A 20,872-nucleotide genomic window follows, 5' to 3' on the forward strand; every position below is an offset into this window, starting at 1 on the left:
ACGTCCTTTCATCCCTCTCTCAAGTTACCACTCTCTTGCCTAAAATAACTCTCTTGAAGATACAGGCCCATAGATGTACAAGCACGAACATTCACCCCAAGATAAAATCAAAATAATTTCAACAATAACAGAGAATCCACTAAATACGTTACATTGCTCTGTGTCTGTTTCTTTAGGACGTCAGAAACGTGTTTGGATTTTCTATATTTTGCCATAAGAATTGATATTGACTTAACTTTCTTCTTTCTAGACTATAATGGTGTTATTACTATTAATTAGATCTAACCTAAATATTAATGATAACATTTATTTACAAGATCAATAAAATTACGTTACATAATTTTAACTAAATCTTTCCTATTAATATTTTTCTTCCTTGATAGACAGTCTGTATATGGAGAAAGGAACTGTAAAACATTAATACATCATTATTTCAAATATTATCTCTACATATTAATAATATTGCAAAACCAAGTAATATGTGGTGTTGTGTATAATTTAATAAATTTGCTCTTCTGATTTAGTGCCAACGATGAAACATGAAAATCTACATTAAACATTATAATATATTTATATTGATTTATTGGCGAACAGCGTAATTAGATAGTAATAAATTGGTCTGTCGTTTGTTCAAATTTACGAACTCCACTGAGGTTTGATTCTCAGTCGATGTCTATTTTTTTATATTTATTCCCGTCCAGTTTTCGCTTAATGATCACCACCGGTAATGGTTCATTAGAAGGGAGCTTTTGGGACGGGTTGCATCTTTACCCTCATGGACCGAACGAACGTGACCATTGAAATTACAAGAACGTGACCGATTATTTCGACATTCGACCTCGTGCCAAAAATCGAGGGAGAGATAAAAGCAAAAAGTAATAGACTCGGGATTATCTTACAGTATTATTGATATTGCGATATTTCGCGCCCGGTGATCGGATTAAGGGTTGCTGGAACGTGGGGGGTAGCGGAAGTCGCTATCCCCGAGGTGTGCACATCAGACGCTTTTAATATCAGCGGCGGCTTAATCTTCAAACTTCATTCTCCTGTATACAGGGTGTCTATTCCCGTCGAACGAAAGTTTCGCAAGTTGTAAAACAATGGATACAAAACGAAGGGAATGGGAAAAAGGAAGACGCGCCCACCGGGGAAATCTACTTTAAAATAATAAGCGTTTTTTGTACGTGCGATTATTTTTCATCAAAAGTTCTCGCATCGAAAGAAGAAGATCACTCCTATTTCTTATTCCATCTGCATTATTTTCTTTGCTAAGCCTTTGCCTGGTCGTATGTGTATACATATATATTATGTGTGTATATGTGTAAATAGAGTGCAAAGATGTGGATGTTTTCATAAACCCTGAAGAAATTTCACCCCGAGGGTCATGAATAATACGTCGTCGTTCGGTTGCCCGTTTGATACCCGACGCCCCTTGTTCCCATTCATCGATTGTTGTATCGTTTATTAGGGCATATTTCAGTGCTGGTTGTTGTCGCTGCGGCCCATTACTCTTGTCGCCCCCGCACTCCGCCACCTCCTCCGATCCCGCCGATCGCGGTACAGATAAATATCCCCGACGGCGAATCAATAATTCATGAGAGGTCTTCATCTTCATTGCAATAGACACCGAAATAAAAAATAAAAGAAATAAATAAATACGAAAAAACAGTATGCGGCATCGAAATGATGGAAGGGGTTTGAGTGAATCGTGAAAAATTGGCGGTGGAATGGGGAGCAGTTAGGCGTTTAACATTTTTATTCGTAGGCCGATAAATCTTGCGGCGCTCGGCCACGCTTAAAATATGTTTTAATAAATTTCCATAAAGCACATACAAAATAATAATAAATGGAAATTATTGCGCCGCATAATTTATTACAGATTATTATGTTTACCCCTTTCATCTCTCTCAGTTGCCCTCAAAACTGGACCAACTGCACAAAAAAACAAACAATAAATTACAAAGGGAATAATGCAAACAAGAATAAAAAGCTCGGGTGGGCATCAAACAAGTTCTATAATTAACACGGAAAAATGCGTTTTTAACGCCCCCCGCCATCCGACTTAATCACGGAACGCATCCACACTAATTAAATTCAAATTGGATTAATGCGCCGTACATTATGTGCTAATCTGCTACAAATTTAATTTGCTGCTAATACCTTTATAAATTATTTCGTAAATCGCATTAACTATGTACATTACATATTTTAAATTAATAAAATAAGCTGAAAAATTTAAAAAAATATGGTGGAAAACAATAGCAGTGATTCATATAGCATATTATTTCATACTTTTAGTCAATGATTTATATAAATGTTGTTTATTATAAATAAAAAGACAACAAAACGGCAATTTCAACCCTTAAATAAAACATTTAGAAAATTGGCTAACGTTATCCAGCATCGGATTTTAGGGAACATAAAACGCACCTTTTTGCAGAACCTTTCGACCTTTTATTCGAATAGAACAAAATATTTTTTTCTGAAAATTATCCCATTATCATATCCAGTATTTCTAATTATTAAAATTACTTTATTAAATTATATTAAATCAATTCCTCACATAGTGCAGGTAATCAGTTGCACCAATAACCCAAACTGTATTAATTGGACTAATCGAGGACTTTAAAAATAATCAGCACTATTTTTTGTGACTCCACTAGAAGAAAATAATTGTGTGTACTAATTACAGTAGAACCTCGCTTAACGATTATAATCCGTTCCAAAATTTCTATATTTTTACACGTATAGTGAAACAATTTTCCCCATATAAACTAATGTAATATACGGTAATGCTTTCCATTTTGTAGTCATTTTTCCTACAATTTATTTGCTCATTAAGCGAAATTATCGTTATGCGCGGTGCTTGTTAAGCAATGTTCCACTGTATTTATAATTTATTTTTCTTTTGCTGAATTAAAACTTATAAACTAATTGAAACTATAAAATAAAAGTATTATAAAATAAATAAATAAAATGTTATATAATATCAGATCGTATCAAGGCTTTCAATTTATTATTTCTATTTTAACGAGTATCTATTTTGTCATCTTCAATATTATCCTTACTATAATCTAATACTAAGTAAAATAGCACAATGTTAAAATTAAATTAGATAGGCAGTGTCACTTATTTCTATTTACGTCTAAATAATATACCACAACATTCTTTCATTTAAATTTATGTCCAATTTTAGTAATATCGTCACAGTGCTTGTTTTTTTTTGCCAAGACTATTATTTTTTATTTATAGCAATGACGGCAAAACACATTTTCTTTCTTATTGATCATTCTTGTATGCTCTTTTGCCATTCTACCTGTTCTTCAATAAATATTAAACATAACTTAATGTCCACATTAGAAAGGATACATAAATCTTTTTTTAATTTTATTTTCTTTTAAATTATTTTTTAATTATTCTTCATTTTTAACATGTTCATCTGGCTGAAAGTAGCAATTAATATAATGGCATTATCTCATATGCTTCCTTTACTAAAAGAACATCTTATATACTTTATCTCATTTCTGAATATTCAAAAAATCCAAATTTTAAATTTCCATTTGTCGCTGCTTTTCAGCAGTTCAAAATTATGCGGGGTTAGAACAACTCTCGAGGTTTGCTTCAGTTACATGCTTCCTTGCAGCCCACCTGCAGCAACTGAATAACGTATGCTCCGGGTTGTCATTATCCTCGCAATACCAGCACTTCTCGTCTTCCTTCTTCGCGATGAAGTGGAGATATTTACTGAAACATACGTGTCCAGAAATCGCCTGTGTCAAATAGAAAATTACTTCTCCGTGGTTTCCATTAATCCATGGTTTGATTTCTGGAATGAGTCTTATACGCTCCCTTCTCTGAAGTTTGCTATTTTTCCTACCATCTTTGCCACAGTCTGTCTCTCGCATACGTTTTTCTAGCGCCCGTTGACCTCTCTTTTCTCTCTGTGGCAAGTAGTTCTACAGGTGGTACTCCCGCTATTATTTGTACAGCATCTATAGAGATTGTCTGGTATGCATTGCATATCCTGATTGCACATTTTCCCTGGACAGCTTTTCACCGTCATCGCTTCTTCCCATACAGGAGTTCGGTCCTCTATTGTTTAACATCAGCCTGCAAATGGCTATAGTAGTTTCCGCTGCACGTAAAGCCACTGTCCTGATGTGAAGGGAAAAAGTCAGGCTGCTATCAATATGGACCCCTAGATATTTGATAGCTTTCTTCGGTGATATGTTTATGCGTGACATTGTGAACTTTATTGTGCTGACTTTCCTTCTTCCGATCAGCAATACCGCTTCTGTTTTCTCTGGCGCTAGTTCTAGTCCACTCTTGGATGTAACGAATGTCCAGATTTACTGCAAGATCATCCGCGTAACCGATGACTGTTACGCCTGTTGGCTGTTCTATCCTTAAAACACCGACTTATGCAAGGTTATATAGGTGGAGACTTAAAACAGAGCCCTGTGGTACTCCGCTGTTTATAAGCATTTCAGCTATCTAAAGATTTTAATTTTCAAAAAAAGTTTTATTATCGAAAAGTAAACATTTGAAACAGTACCATCGGAACCGGTTCCGAATTCAATCGAATTCCAACTAATTTCAACGGCGATTTTGAACCAATTCATCATGCCCGTTTTGGATTAACACGAATAGCAGTGAATTGTGTATGTGGAAATTGAAAATTTCTCTATATGTACAATGAGAAATGTTTTTAAAATGTGTCCATGTGTAATTTAATTATTTATTTTGTATGCATGCACTTTCTCACGTTATTGACCTATTTCCTAAGTGCGATTTTTTTATGTGGTCCCTATCCACCGCACAAAAACAGGTTTTACTGTACATGGAATCAATGAAACTATGTTATTAATGATGAATTTATCAATAATAACTTCTTTAGTTCTTCCATTGATCCAACATATTTTCAGTATTTGTAATGACAGTAGCCCAAGAATCACTACACCACTTTAAAATACAACAACTTTTATAAACATAACAAAAACATTTATTGGAGATACATTTTATTTGGAAAATTACATTTGGGAAAATACTTATTTAGTCTTCGCGGAATAATTAATTGTAAAAAGTGATTCGAACTTTAATTGGTATTTTCACTCCATGTATATATTATTAAAATTGTTAATATTATTGAACTAAAACATATAGTGCTTTACTGTATACAAAATCTGTATAGCTTTATTTCAGCGTTGTGAATAAAATGGACGGACCAATAATAGATGTAATAAATCTTCATTTTCTATGAGGTTGCACACACGCTACACATATTTTTTAACGCCTAATATATCTTTATTACCATACATATATATTGTGATAACTGTCTCAGATGATTTTCTCCATTTTATCCTTTATCTTACGCAATTTATATTCCTACAATTAACTTAGTCTTTTGTATATTATTAATTTCTTGCAAATTTAATAAATATTTTGAATATGATAAGCTAGGAAGTGTACTGATTATAACAATAATTCAACATTATTGTTATCTATTAAATAATAAAAATAATTAATTAATTAATTACAGAAAATAAACCAGTGCGGTTAATTAGTTACGCGGATTTGATCACTCCATTTTGAAAATTTCCAAACAATATAAATTATAATTTACCAAAATAAAAGTAAATTATAAAAAATACAAATTTATATTAATAATAATCATTTTTATTGCAAAAACCTAATACAAACTTAACAAAATAATATAATAAAAAAAAACTAAATTGACTTGCTGCAAGGGGCTACTGAAATTTATATTATAATCACAAAATATGCAAACAAATCATTGATTTTTCAGAAAAAAAAGATAATTCTCAATTTAAATATAATAGTGACGCTTGCTTCCAATATAATATATTGAAGACTGTATTAATATCATATTTCGAATAAATCATCAACATCATATATTTATAAAAGTCATCACTTTTTGCTTTTACATTTTCTTTCCATGTTAACTTATATTGCTTCAATATTGATATATCTTAAGATGCTAAGCATATTTTGTAGATATGAATATCGCTTCATAAAAACATGAAAAAATCTTACACTTTTGGAGTTTCTATCTTGTAATTAATTATTGGACTTTCATATGCCAGGTAATATTGATGTATAATCATTTACACTGAATAAAATCTATTCTGATGTATATTTTCATCGATATCATAGTATAAATCTGAACTCATCTTTGTCTAACCACTCAATGTTTACAAAGCCAGAATAAAGAAGTATTTCAAAGTGCTCAGAGATGATTCTAAGCTAGGACTACAAGAGCTGCATTGCTTAGCAGTTATGTAAGACATTTACTAATTTGTTCAAAATAAATATAAATTTATATAAACTACTAATTCTAAAATATTTTCTATTGTCTGTTATGCTATTCACACATTTTTTATAAAATATTTAATTAAATTAATAAAATACACTATTTATATTACATATAAAAGAAGAAAAGTATTGAAATAGTTGCGTTTACTGTTTTAAATTGTTTTATCTATATAATCGAAGAAGCAAAATAAAATATTGAATTCAATTCATACCAGTACATAATTGATGATTCGTCATTTTTCAATCAAAAAGCACGCGAAGCTAGAGAAAAATAATAATGTTGTTACCATCAATTTTCTATTGGGAGAAAATAATTGCAGGGCCGTTTTATTGGCACGAGATTTCTAATCGCATCCCCAAGAGGAAACAATGCGGCGACGATGGAGGGAAAATTCGCAAAGAAACCCAACAAATCACAGCAATAAATATCATTTCTATCTGCCGGACGGAGGAAATTTCGTTTCCTTTTGTTTATGATGGATAGGAAATTTGGTCTCTCTCTCTCTCCATATTTTCTTTATACACAAATACATTGTTTTTTCATTATTTCTTTGTTATATTTTCGTCTGTCTGTTTGCTGCCCTCTACGCCCGCAGATAATAATGGGTTGGAGGGAGGGTGCGGTTAAGCGAGGGGTGTAATTAGATTTAAGGTGGCCTTGTTCTTGCGATCCGGGGACAAGGACAGCGTCTCCGTCGTTTCCTGCACCAATTTCATTTGGAATTGAGTTATGCACCGAAACACCAGAACTTTCTTCAACAAAACCAACTCTGCGCGTTCTCGCACACCCACACACAACATGGCAATCGGGGCTAATTTCCCTTCAACGCCAATTAAATTCATCGCAAATTCTAATGTTTTAACAGTCAATGCAAATCTGCATGTCTTTCTCAATAAAATTTCTTAGCAATAACTTTATTTCTTGGTATGTGTTTTACATCTCTACTCAATCGTTAGCAACTTACAATTGTGTGAGTTTACAATTTGTGCAATATGAATATTTTTTGTTGTGAATGATAATGTTTATTGTTTAGTGTTGCAACAAAGAAAATTATTAATTGATTTATATAAAATATATATACAGTAGAACCTCGCTCATTTTTAAAACTTGTGTACACATATTATGTGTATTTTTGAATATGTTTCACTATACGAATAAAAATCCGGAAATTTTGAAACGGATTAAATTGGTTAAGCGAGGTTTCACTATATATTTATATTTTCCTTTTCCCTTAAAATAATGAATTGTTTAAAAAAAATAAATTAAATTTATTCTAATTCAATTAATATCATATATTATTACGACCTAGGTCGATTATTAATAATTTTTATTATTTTTAATAATTTATATTGATTTTTTATTTTTAGGGTTTTTATAAATTTATATTATTTTGTTAATACTTATCATTTATATTTATTTTGGATTTATATATTTATTATTTTTTATTATGATCTGGCCAATTAATTATTATGATTTATTCGATATTTCTACTGAATGGATATTTGAAAGAGACAGAGATACAATAAAAATATTCGCAAAAATAATATTAAATAAAATTGTTAGTGAGTAGAGACATTCCTTTGTGATTTTAATTAATATTAAAAAAATAATTAACGTTAATTAAAATATATTATAATTATAGTTTCCCTGACTTGTTTTACTTGTTCATATAAATAAAAATAGATTTGTATAAATATATTACTTATTAATATTCATTCAATTTTACTGCAAAATTAATAAATTTTAAATATAATCCATTTTATTTTTGTCCAGAATTTTTTTAAGATGCTCGACTTTATCCCGACTTTTGCCGGATAGAAATTGGAACATACAAATAGATATTGAAACTATAAAATCATCAATCTTAGCTGATTATATTTATTACATTTTTATGACAATTAATTTTAACTATATTTAAATATTGTTAATTGATTTTAAGATCATTAATTTTAAGATTCTTATAACAAATATAAAAAATTATTTCGATGATGAAACTGCTATATCAAAATATTGAATAAATTTTATTAATATGCATATGATGTTTGAATGATTTTGATAATGTTGTATACACGAAAAATTGCACGTACTACATTTTACGAAGTTCGAGAGAATGATAAATCGAATTTACGAGAAAATGTTTGCAAATGGAAATAGAGGAAACATTTAAGAAAATAAGATGCGTTATGAGCACATTTTCAGTTAATTTCCGTGCATTACATAAATGCGATTTACTTGATTTTCGCAAAAGCAATTCCCTCCCGGCGCTGGCCGAGCGCCAAATTACGCCGTACAGCGCACATCATTTCTCATGCATTCCAATTTCCAAACAAAGTAAACAGAAAATCCATTATTAAAGGACAATCGTTTCTGCTGAAAATACATGTTTCTCTCTGTCTTTCTCTTCCTCTCCATTTCTCTTTCTCTCTTGATTGGATACAATGGTAAACGGAGAAATGCGATCTAATTGGAATCTTCCTTTGGATAAGAGTTAGTTACTAGTATGTAAATTCCGGCTATAAGTAGTTGAAGCAGATAAGCCGAACGCACTATCGTGTTTGTGTATGTGCGGGGAAAAGTTAATGATATGTTTCAGAAGTTAAAGCCAGGCCAAGGGCTTTTAACTTGGACAACACTGCGAGGAGAGCAACTGCGCTCCCTAAATAAGGAAGGACGCAGGCCGTGGAGTCGAGTTTAAAAGCCATTTAGGGATTTCCATAATGAGAAACGAAGGACGAACGAAGCTCCTCCACTTGAACTAAGCCCGAGCTAAGATTTCAAACGAGCGACAGTAGGAAAGAGACACGAAGAAGAAATATATACGTCAGCAAACGTGAAATTCAGAAAAAAATAATGGAACGGAAATTTGACGGGGGATGAGAACATACTTTTACTTGTTTTCTGCTGGACGGAACACATCAGTTGGGAATATTAAGTGCAGTTAAATTACCATTTCGGATTTGCGGCAATTTGTATAGATTTAAGGTGTTTGGGGCCTAAGGAGGCGGACCAGGAAGGATGTCGCAGGATCTGGGATGTGCGGAATATCGCGGGTGTGCCGAGACTGCGAATGTTGTCATTCTGCTAGGGAGCTATCAATTAGAATTAGTTCACATTCGAATTTATCTGCCGGTTTTCCCCAGTACCGGAAAATTTATTTCACAGCAATAAACATTTACAAAGCGTTCGCTCTTATTTCCTTAACATCCCTCCGGCATCGTTGAACATCCCATTCGAACGCTTAAACATAGTCCAGGTGAACAGAGCGACCCATATTTCATTCCTAACGTGAAATCAATCCGAGGATTTTCTAGCCATCTCAAGGTGTTCATGCATATGAGGCGGATACGCCGGGGTTTGCATAGGTAAAATAACAAAAATCTATATACAGTTATATCTGCGTTAACGAATGAGATTCATTTTATGAAATTACATAGTTAAGCGGAACTTCGTTTTCAAAGGTAAAAATTATGTTTTTTCGAAAATAACAGCTTTTTTTAACAAAAATCGCATTTAATAATGTGACTTTTAAGTTGATTTAGTTTATTTTCTCTTTCATTTAACAATTAACCTTTAGAAATAATTGCATTTAATACTGGTATCGTAACAATAACACTTTTTCATGATAATTTTAACTAATAGGTTTTCGTTTTTTTTTCTGCAGGAATTTTTAAATTTTCTTTGCCTTTGTAGCTAACATGGTTTTCCAAATCTTCCATCAAAATACCTTCTTCATTGAATAAATTTCTTATATTGTCTTCATCTATATTATTGTGTGCCAAACTCTATTTAATCATTTCTAAGCGACTTATTTCTGAAAATGAAACTTGAAATTGGTTGTGTTCATAAAATTTCCAAACTTGTGTTCGGACATGTTATTTATGATATTCTTTGTGCAAAATTGAATAACAATTGAAAGTCTCCGAATAAAATGCGAAAAGAATGAAAATAGCCAAATACTAATCAGATAATCACGAGACCAAGTTATACTTTCGTGTCTTACATTAGTTTATATGGGGAAAACTGTTTTAAGCAAAATCCGGAAATTTTGGAACGGATTATACTCGTTAAGCGAGGTTCCATTGTATATCAATGTAATTAATAATATTTCATTTTAACGTAATATTTTCTTCCATTTTAATTAAATATAAAACATATTTATTGGTCACAATTATGACCAAAGAGCCAAATCGACCAAAGTATTTCTGCTATATAAAAATAATTGCTGCTTTAATATTTCGGTTATTCGGTCAATATAATAATTTAACTTTCATAGTTTGAATAATTCACTATTATTCTGAAGGAAAAAAATCTCTCAAATCGAAATGCATGTAATATGTTTTAAGTATATAGTATTTTTTCTTGTTGTATTAAAGTTCGATACAAATAATCGTTTAAGTTTTAGTTCCAGAATTTGTCCCCTTTACTGAAATGGGACAAATTCGGTAACTTCTGCTATTATTGTAATTTTATTTGTTTTTTTAATGGCATTTTTTTACCTATTCACCTGTTGTTATATTTTATTACGTTTAATAAAGAATTTGCATATATTAATTTATTTATTAATTCGTATATAAAAAAAATCATCTAGTATTTTTACAGTTTGTCAATTTTTTTGTAGTCTTGTAGGATGAAAACTCAACATGATTGTATATATGCTTTTATATACGTTTGTGGTTCTAAATATTATAGATACAAATATAAATTATAATTATACTATATAAAATCAATTAAAATATTTATCGATTGTACCACATTTTGCTGTTAATATAGTAATACATTTTATGTGAAATTTAAAGAAAATAGTCAAATACGGATTTTTTACTTTAAAGTATCTTCATTCTAATATTCTTATATACAATAAATAAAATATAAATATATATATGTAAATATATAAATAACACTGGTGGATAATTGCAGTACAGCAATAACTCGTATACTCCGACTTTTATATCCTTTTCACATAATTGTTATTTTTTTTTGCCATTTACACGGTTAAGTCTCTTTATGTGCGAGTTTATTATATTTAGTTCCTCAATTAGTCCACTTAGAAACAGTCTACCTGGTGCTGCTACCCAGTGTTTACTGGATTTGATACGATATTATTTAATTTATTTAGTTTAATTATTTTCATAATAAGTATTATTCAATTAAAGAAGATATGTTAATATATCAATTATTATCTACGTACATAATATATTGTGAAATATAATGGATAAATCCGGGAACACGTCATTGGGGTAAACATAATTGGAGTGGGGAGAAGAGCTTTCTTATTCGCACTTCATCCGGAATGATCTATGTGTTAAATATGCTTTTATAACTTGGTAGAAGGTGTATGAAACTTTGTTTCGTTGTGCCGGATATAACCCCCAGTCGCAATATGAATATAATTGTGATTAATTTGAAGCTTTTGGCAGTCCCTTTAAAACTTTTCCAGTAATTGCCAGAGCTTTCCTTGCCTTTACATTGTACTGAATCACGTGAATCTCTGTAATTAAATGATTTATTTGAACGATTCATCTGATTTAAGATTCCTCCAAGATTAATTAAATTAGATTGATAAAAATATTAATACGAAGATATTTGTTAAATTTTCATTCGAATATGTTATAAAATAAAGATTTTATTTTTATTTTAAACAAGCAATCTATTACAATACAAAGAAAAATAATAAGCTTTAATTCTGGATAAATATAAATGAAATAAACAATATTGCAGATTGATCCAATGACCAAACAAAACTGATAAAATATAAACAAATAATAAATAAAGTACTTCACAATACATCAGAAGCGAGTAGGAAGATCGTGCGGTTGTAATCACTTCAGTCTACGTATATTGCCATCTGTGTTGCTCAGCTCTACAGCAAGTTGTTGCTTTAATAGTTCGGTTATTCGGTCAATATAATAATTTAACTTTCATAGATTGAATAATTCACTATCATTCTCAAGTAAAAAAAATCTCTCAAATCGAAATGCATGTAATATTTTTTAAGTATATAGTATTTTTTCATGTTGAGTTCAATACAAATAATCGTTTAAGTTTTAGTTCCAGAATTTGTCCCTTTTACTGAAATGGGACAAATTCGGTAACTTTTGCTATTATTGTAATTTTATTTGTTTTTTTAATGGCATTTGTTTACCTATTCACCTGTTGTTATATTTTATTACGTTTAATATAGAATTCGAATATATTAATTTATTTATTAATTTGTATATAAAAAAAAATCATCTAGTATTTTTACAGTTCGTCAATTTATGTTGTCAAGTGATAGCACTGATTTTCTTCCGAGCAGCCAATATAGTTTGCTGAATTTCAGACCTAGTTGCTTTCTCTTTGTCCATATATGTTTCTTCCAAGAAAGTCTTCTATCCAGATGCATACCTAGGTATTTTACATGATCCTCCTGTAAAAAAAAATGTTATTTAGGGTTTCTGGGGAACAGGTTTTCTTCCTCATCGTAAAGGACATGAGTAGATTTCGTTTCGTTGACTTTAATTCGTCATGCTTTTAGCCAGTGTTCTATTTTATTTAATCCACTTTGCAAGTTTTGTGATGCAACTTCTGGTTTAGTGTCAGATGACATTAGTGCAGCATCATCCGTGAATGTAGCGACATCCAACGTGAAGATGAGATAGAAAATAGGTCCGAATACGCTTCCGTGTGGTACCCCAGATCTTGCATCCATATCTGGAATAGTCTACCCGTTAGGTATAATTTTATAATTTGGAAGAACAGGTATGGTAACAATTTCTTAATTTTATACAGCGTCCGGGATGCGTCGAATGCCGAATTCAGAAACACGATGAAATCGTGTCAAATCCAAAAAAATGTAAAATAAAATTCATCTTTTCTTTATGCAACACAACAAGATTGTGAAACCGCACTGCACAAAAAGAGTTGACTCTATCAAGTAAAACAAAAACGTACATATTAAAAAATAATTTTATATTAATTTTGAGAATTTATTTTTATTTTGTCAATTACAATTCACTGAATCCCCACATGCGAGGTATTACTATATTTTCTTATTTATTTATCTACGGACTGATCGTTTAATTAATGGATGTTTCTTTCCATCGAATCCAATAATTGAAAAAAAAAATACTGATTTGCAGGGAACGAAAGAGAAATTTAAAAAGGAAACAATGGAAGTGGAGGTAATTCAATGTTTAATTGGAATCCAAACTCCCTTTCTCCTCCAGCAATTTTTATCCGTAATTCAAGCCCGAATTGAACAGAACGAGGGTAACGTTTCGAAGCCTCGATACCAAAATCCGACTCGTAATTATTCCTGCGAAATCTATGCATATTTTAGATCCGAAAGCCGCAGTTTCCTCGAAGCGCGACTCCCGAGATACATTTCATTAATTTATTTCGTTTGTTGTTTAACGGATCGCATGCTTTTTACGTTCGAATTGGTAGATGAAGTAGAGATAGAATAGAACGTTTTCCCGAACCGAATGATAATAATTACAGAAACCTTTCTTCTGGATCTAAGGAATCGGATGAAAACCTTAATTGCACTTCACCCTTACATCTGTTTCCGACGATCCATTCTTTGATTGAAATTTTATAAGCGAAACCTCCTCGCAATTATTAAATTTCAAAGATCACGTCACAACCTGCTTTGCCAACTACCAGAACGCCCAGCACCCTGTACACTTAGTTTTCGCTCTAAATAATTAATGAAACTTAATATTTTCCACAGAGAATTAATGCCAGTCTCTCCATTTTCCTTTATCCGTCGGATCGGCTTTCTAGCACATTTTAATATGCAAATGTTTTTTTGCTGCGTTTTCACTTTGAGTGCACTCCCATGCGATTGTAAGTGGCCTGATTAAAATGCAATATGAAAAATATATACAGGGTTGTCTATTTTGCATAACAATTTGTCATAATTAATTTAGAAACTCTACACTTACTATATTCATGTTTTAATCATAATAACTATAATTTACTACAATGGACAATTATTTTTTTTGATGTTCCATTTTCAAAGCAATAAACAAAAGGAAGATTCATATTCTGTTTTAACCAAAAATAAGGTGTGTCTTAGCAGCGTTTCTCAATCTATAAGTAGCGACCCACTGTTGGTTTCAATTTTTAATGGGTTGCGAAATGACAGATCTCACCATGCACCAAATTTGTATGTTAAAACAATTGAGTTGTTGAGTCGCGCGGCAAAAAAGTTGAGAAATGCTGGTTTCTAAGATTTATCATTCTTTCTACTTTTCATTCTTGAATTTAGCTTTTGAAATCGCTATAAAATCACTTTTTGTCAATTTTTTAAATGAGTTAGAAGCTAATTTATTTAGTATAAACACTATTCAATACTTATTCATCTTAATAACCAAATTACTTACAGATGTTATGCGATTTGTAAGAAGATTGGTAAATTTTATATTTTTGTGTTTATAAATTTTTATAAATTCTTTATTTTTTACCTTGTTTATTTATTATAGTTGTATTTACCGCTTTTTAATTTATGCTGATTGTGGGAAATTTTGTACTTTTTTCGGGACCAAAGGAAGATCAGTTTTTGGAAAAACTGATTCGATTCCTTTTAGCTAAACGTACATATTTGTACATCCATTTGTTTTATTTTCTTTTTGTGTTCTGTTTTTTGGATAATAAATTCGATTATTATAAATAAAAAAATATATTTGTAATTGAAAGAAGTAATTTGATAAACTTGGACATTTTTATATAATAAAAAAATGTAGGAAAAATATAATAGACGGATATAGGATCAGCAGCAAATTTACTGCTGATGTTAACCTACAACGTTAACCATCAAATCATAAATTATCATGAAGAAAATAAGGGTAAAAAATTGACAAAAACAAATGTCAACCTCCATAAGATTTACTTAATGATCATATGAATAGACTGTAAAATAAAATATATGGAGACAATATATTATCGATATCTAAAATTACTTACAAATAATTAATAATCATTTATTCACTATAATAATAATACAGAAGAAGAATCAGCAACATTTAAGTTATATTATTTTTTAATAATTAACTCTTATTATTATTTTACATCTAACATCTCCAAACTTAATTTAATACAAATAAATAATGACAATACCAATGCAATCTGTACGATGTACCCTAAATTTGAGATAATTTTGAAAAACATATATCTTTTATCAACATTATTCTCCATAATTTTAAGACAATTTTTCTATGTAATAATGGACTGAAAAAATGCGGTATAAAGTAATGAAAAAGTTATTTGGAATGGTTAAAAGAAATAGGTCACCCTGTATATATCTTATTGCAATATCGATGGGGGGCGTATCTGTAGCAGCCCTTTGACGCCGACGACCCCTCTTATAATTAACGATGCACCACCATCGAAAGCTTTTTCGATTATGCTATATATCACGCACTGTATATAATATATAGATTATTAATCATAGCATCTATTAATTGGCGTCCCGAAATACAATAAGTAAAAAAAAAGCAATATAAAGGAGCGAGAGATAGGCATAAGATATTAAATGTGTTAAAAAGGGAGGGAGAAAGAGAGGGACGCACAGAGGGTGAGTGAGTTCGCCTTTTAAAAAGTGCAGCGATCGTGACTAATTCCCCATTCTCTTTCCGCGCTAATTAATGCGTTTTTAAAATCGCCTGTTCTCCGTTAGCCAAAAGAAAAGTGATGCGGAACAAAGAGCAGAAGAAAGTTCGGGCGCTCGTTTCCTAAATTTTAATTTAATTAATTCGCTAGCGAATTAATTCACGTTCACGGAGGAGTGAAGCAAAGAAAGAAAACAAAATGAAGAGGGAAACGAGAATTATGGATGAGGAGAAAATCTATTTCATTAACACGTTTTTATTTTTACGAATAAATTATTTTGCCTAAGTGGCAATCAGTTCTGTTCATTTCACTGGGCAGTGGACAACGGGACGTTTTCCTGCAGCACGAAATTTATGTTGTTCCCTTTAAGCTGTTCCTTTTGTGGACTCACAAGGAAATGGACTGGATACGACATCCTCCCTTCGGCCAGCGCCGACATTGGGCGTGTTCCTCTCTCTTCTGGTGAAACTGAACCTGAATCCATCCTGGACTCTTCCGCTTGATGCATTCCTTGCCTCAGCATATGAGAAGATACGTCATGCTGTTCCTTCATCTTTAACCAGTCCTCAGCATTCATATCGTAAGAATTTCTCTTCCAACTCAATGTATCGGCTTTCGGTGAATCAACAGCTTTCCAGTTCTCCTCTGTTGATCTTTCGCTCACTTCCCAAACAGGAATTCCATTCGACCCCTGGTTTTGGTAAGATCCACCTTCATTCTGCTGATAAACCTGATCTTCAATTTCTTTGGCTACAATTGGAGAAAACTCTTGTAAATTTTGAACCTCCGATTCTTCCGACTTCATAGAATTGGAATTATAGACACTTTCAGTCTTATAAACGTTAGAGCTTATAAGATTATTAATTTGAGCTTGATGACCAAAATTGTTGAACTGTTGATTAGATTCTTCATTCAAAGGGTTATGGTGCTGGTATACATTAGGCACATACTGGTTTGTATCAAGAGTTAAACTAATAACCGAAGAACCTGCATTATTTTCCTGCTGTTTTCTATATTCCTCAACATTTTCTTTTAAATTTGGTTGATGGTTATAATCAATCACCGAACTTTCTTGCATTTTTGACTCCTCGTCAAAAATTGGAGCCTGAGTCTGGTATTCTGGAGGAGTTTGATAGTAAATATGATCATTAGATTTTGGCATTTGGAAGTTATTTCCTTGACTCGACTCGTAATTCGTAATCGATGGTTTCCAACTCTGTTCTTGATTAGTTTGTTGTTTCTGATGAATCTGTCCGCCAAAACCAGAAGAAACGGTTAGAGAATTAAATTCTTCTTGAGTTTTCGGTTCTTCTATTTTATAACTCGCACTAACTTGAGGTTGGTCATAATTTCCTGTAAATATGTTACGGTAACCATCCAATTTAGTCTCAGTATTTCCTTGTGTAAAAACATTTTCGTATGTATTTCCGATGTTGTAGGATTGGGATTTTGGCTCTTCTATTTTATAACTCGCAGATGCTTGATGCTGCGAATAAGTAGCTCCTAATTTCTGCTGATTATAAACCTGCTGTTGAGCTTTTTGATTTCCACCATCGACGGTCAGCTTGGTAAAATGTTTATATTGATTTTCAACGTTGTAAGGTTTTTGTGGTTCTTCTATTTGGTATCCTGCAATCACCTGAGGTTGCTTGAATACCATTCCAACTTGGTTATTACCAATTTGCACATTGTTTCCAATGATGGATGTAGTACGAAGGCCGTTTTTTGCATTATCTGATTTATATGGAGTTTCATTGATGTAAGATTGTGGAGATTTTGGTTCATCGAATATGTAGCCCGTAGTGACCTGAGGTTGCTTATAATTCATTCCAAGTTGATTCTGTATATAGTGGCGTTGTGCATTGATTCCAATTTTAGAGTCTATATTTGAGATAGGGCTAGTAATATCTTGTTTATAGCTTGATTCTACTTGAGGCTGTTGGTAATTAATTCCATCTTGATTCTGGTTGTAGTGGTTATGTGTACTAGTTCTAACATTCGATGGTTTAGTTATGACAGAACTAGCAATTTCTTGATTATAACTTGATTCTACCTGTGGTTGCTGGTAACCCAGTCCAAGTTGATTTTGGTTATAGTTATATTGCGTATTGGTTCCAACATTAGATGGTTTAGTTGCAACAGGACTAGCAATTTCTTGTTTATAGCTTGGTTCTATCTTTGGTTGCTGGTAACTTAGTCCAAGTTGAGTTTGGCCATACTGGTATAGTGTATTGGTTCCAAAGTTCGACGTTTTAGTTGATACAGGACTAGCAATTTCTTGTTTAAAATTTAATTCTACCTGCGGTTGTTCATAACTCATTTCAAGGTGAATCTGGTTATTGTGGTATTGTGTATTGGTTCCAACATTCGATGTTTTAGTTGTGACAGGACTAGCAATTTCTTGTTTATAATTTGATTCTACCTGCGGATGCTGGTAACTCCCTCCAATTTGGTTCTGATTGTTGTGAAATTCAGTTTTGGTTCCAAAGTTAGATCCCTTAGTTGCGACTGTATTTTCTTGTTTATAACTTGGTTTTACTTGATGTTGCTGATAACTCACTCCAAGTTGGTTCAGATTATTATGGAGTTGAGTGTTGGTTCTAATTTCATGTTTGTAATTTGATTGTACTTGAGGTTGCTGATAAGTCAAATCTACTTGATTTTGGTTGTACTGTAATTGTGTATTGGTTTCAACATTAGATGCTTGAGTTACTTTCGTTGAGAATGGATTAACAAGTTCCTGTTTGTAAATCGATTCCTTTTGAGGTTGCTGGTAACTCATACCATTTTTATTATACTGCAAATGATTAGTATCTGCGACAAATGGTCCTGAAGTTTGGGTATTTTTTGAAGACGGAATTTTGTATTGATTCTTAAATATGCTAGGTTGATTAGATTTTGGCACTTTGCTTCCGTAACTTGCACTCGCGTGTTGCCGTTCATAATAGATTTTAAACTGGTTCTGATTACTGTTATCTTGTTGATTAATCGGTACAAAGTGATCTGGCGATGGTAAATGTCGACTAGTTTCGGCTACATCACTAATATATTCACGCTGCTTTTGATAGGTTTCTTGAGTATTATATGTATGTTCTGGCATCTGATTCACTGGAATTTGTGGATATTGTTGATTGGAATAATTGTCAATTACGGATTGCAATTTTGGTTTGGAGCTTCCTTTCTTATACTGCCTCTCGTCACTGGGATGATTCTGTTGCGGGGAGTAGTAATTGATTCTAGGCGATCCCTTGAATGGAGTTGAGTCTATCGATGGACGATGTCCATAATCATATGGTTTTTCGGTGTACTGCGATAATCCTGAGGGAAAGATAATCCTGTACTTCGGATCCTCCTGAGGCTGTAAATCCGCTGCTGCAAGGTCGATTTGTTTGAAGGGCGCTTCAGGTCGAGGCACCGGAATCACCATTGGATGCGACCAGTAGGGTTTCTGAGTAGAGTACTGCACCTTGTTGAAGTGCGGAAGATTTTCGTAGATGGGTATCCTGATCACCTTGTATGGCATCCGCTTGACCACTCTGTAATGGTTTGGAACGTGAAAAGGGATGCTTCCCGTAAAGGAGGGCCCGTTATTATGCCTCGTCGACACACGCCCCTCGACGAAAACACCCTTCGCAAAAGGCCTCTGCGCCATCACGGCCACACATAGCACCAGATTGAACACAAGAAGTTTCATAGCGAAATACACACTGATCCATTGATGACCGCGGCACGCTTATATACTACATTCATTATGCAAGTTGTAATTAGTTAATTATCGAGCGTGAAAACAAACTCGTCTTTCACTTTGGAACTTTCTTTCGGATCCAGACTAACTTTACCGAATAAAGAAAGGATTAATCTGGCGTGTCGTGCAGAACGATCCGCGAAGTACACGCGACCTTGATGATAAATCTGTCCGTTTCGCGTATGTGCATTTTTTTACTCTATCAGTTATATATTTTTTGTACTTATTTTTTTCTTCTGTGCAGAGACCGAGGGGGAGTTTTATTGTCACGGAATACTAAATGTCCGTAGTGTGGCGTGGGATTGGTCTCCGGAGAAATAAACCAGAATGGCTTCGAGCTTTCCGCTCTTCCGAGGCCTGCAAGGATCCCGCCGTCATCTCATCTTTTTTATTCTTTTTGTAGTCCTACTCTCCGCGCGCCTGCCACCCCTCGTCGTCTTCCTCGTCTCCGCAACCCCACGGCACGTCGGCAAGCACATTCACGCAATCCAATAAAAAAAGCCGGAGCGCGAAGAAGGACATAACAAAATTGCACGCAATTACCACCGCTGCCACCCCTTTTTACCCTCTTTATCATTGACGCCCTCGCTCTATCTCTTTCAGGTACACACGTTCCGCACATTTGAAAGGGAGACAGACCGAAAGAGATGAAAGAGGAAACAGCGTGAAATAATACATAACATCGTTCTTCTCTTTTTATGCGGTTTCGTATTACATGTACCGAAAATATTAATATCACAATCGTGATTACACTGATATTTCAATTACAAATTTTAATCTAAATTAATCTTTGATTAATTAAATCAATTTTTACTTTTTTACACAATTTTATATTGTTCTAATCTAATATATACCCAATCTAAATGTAAATAATAATAACCTAAATAAAACGTATTAGTTCCATCTAAGTTAATGAATTATAAATTGAACCTGATTTGATTTGTCAATATTTCACTTTATCGTAACATGATGAAAATGTTCCTGTAATTATAAGTAAAGTCTTTGTCCAAATGCTCACTGATTTGAAAGAATTTCCAGAATGTATTTTTCACGTTAAAAGATTTAAAACTATTATGATATAGCATATTCGTAAAATTCAAAACACATATTTTAGTTTTTCAGGTTTTGTCTGGATGACGGGAAATAAATTTAGAAAGGCATTGATTTTGAATATCGCTTTTACGTAATTCCCTTTGAAAAGC

At 32.5% G+C, this 20,872-nt stretch overlaps 1 protein-coding gene across 1 annotated transcript; it reads right to left on the reverse strand.

The window, feature by feature from the left end:
* Positions 1–16,232: 16,232 nt before the first annotated feature.
* LOC108568393 lies at positions 16,233–19,577 on the reverse strand. The gene has a single exon (XM_017929456.1). The coding sequence runs from the start codon at positions 19,575–19,577 to the stop codon at positions 16,233–16,235; it is 3,345 nt and encodes a 1,114-aa protein (XP_017784945.1).
* Between the last annotated feature and the right edge of the window lie 1,295 nt (positions 19,578–20,872).

The sequence above is a fragment of the Nicrophorus vespilloides genome, unplaced genomic scaffold (genome assembly GCF_001412225.1).
Source record: "Nicrophorus vespilloides isolate i.1.1-1 unplaced genomic scaffold, Nicve_v1.0, whole genome shotgun sequence".
NCBI lineage: Eukaryota > Metazoa > Arthropoda > Insecta > Coleoptera > Silphidae > Nicrophorus > Nicrophorus vespilloides.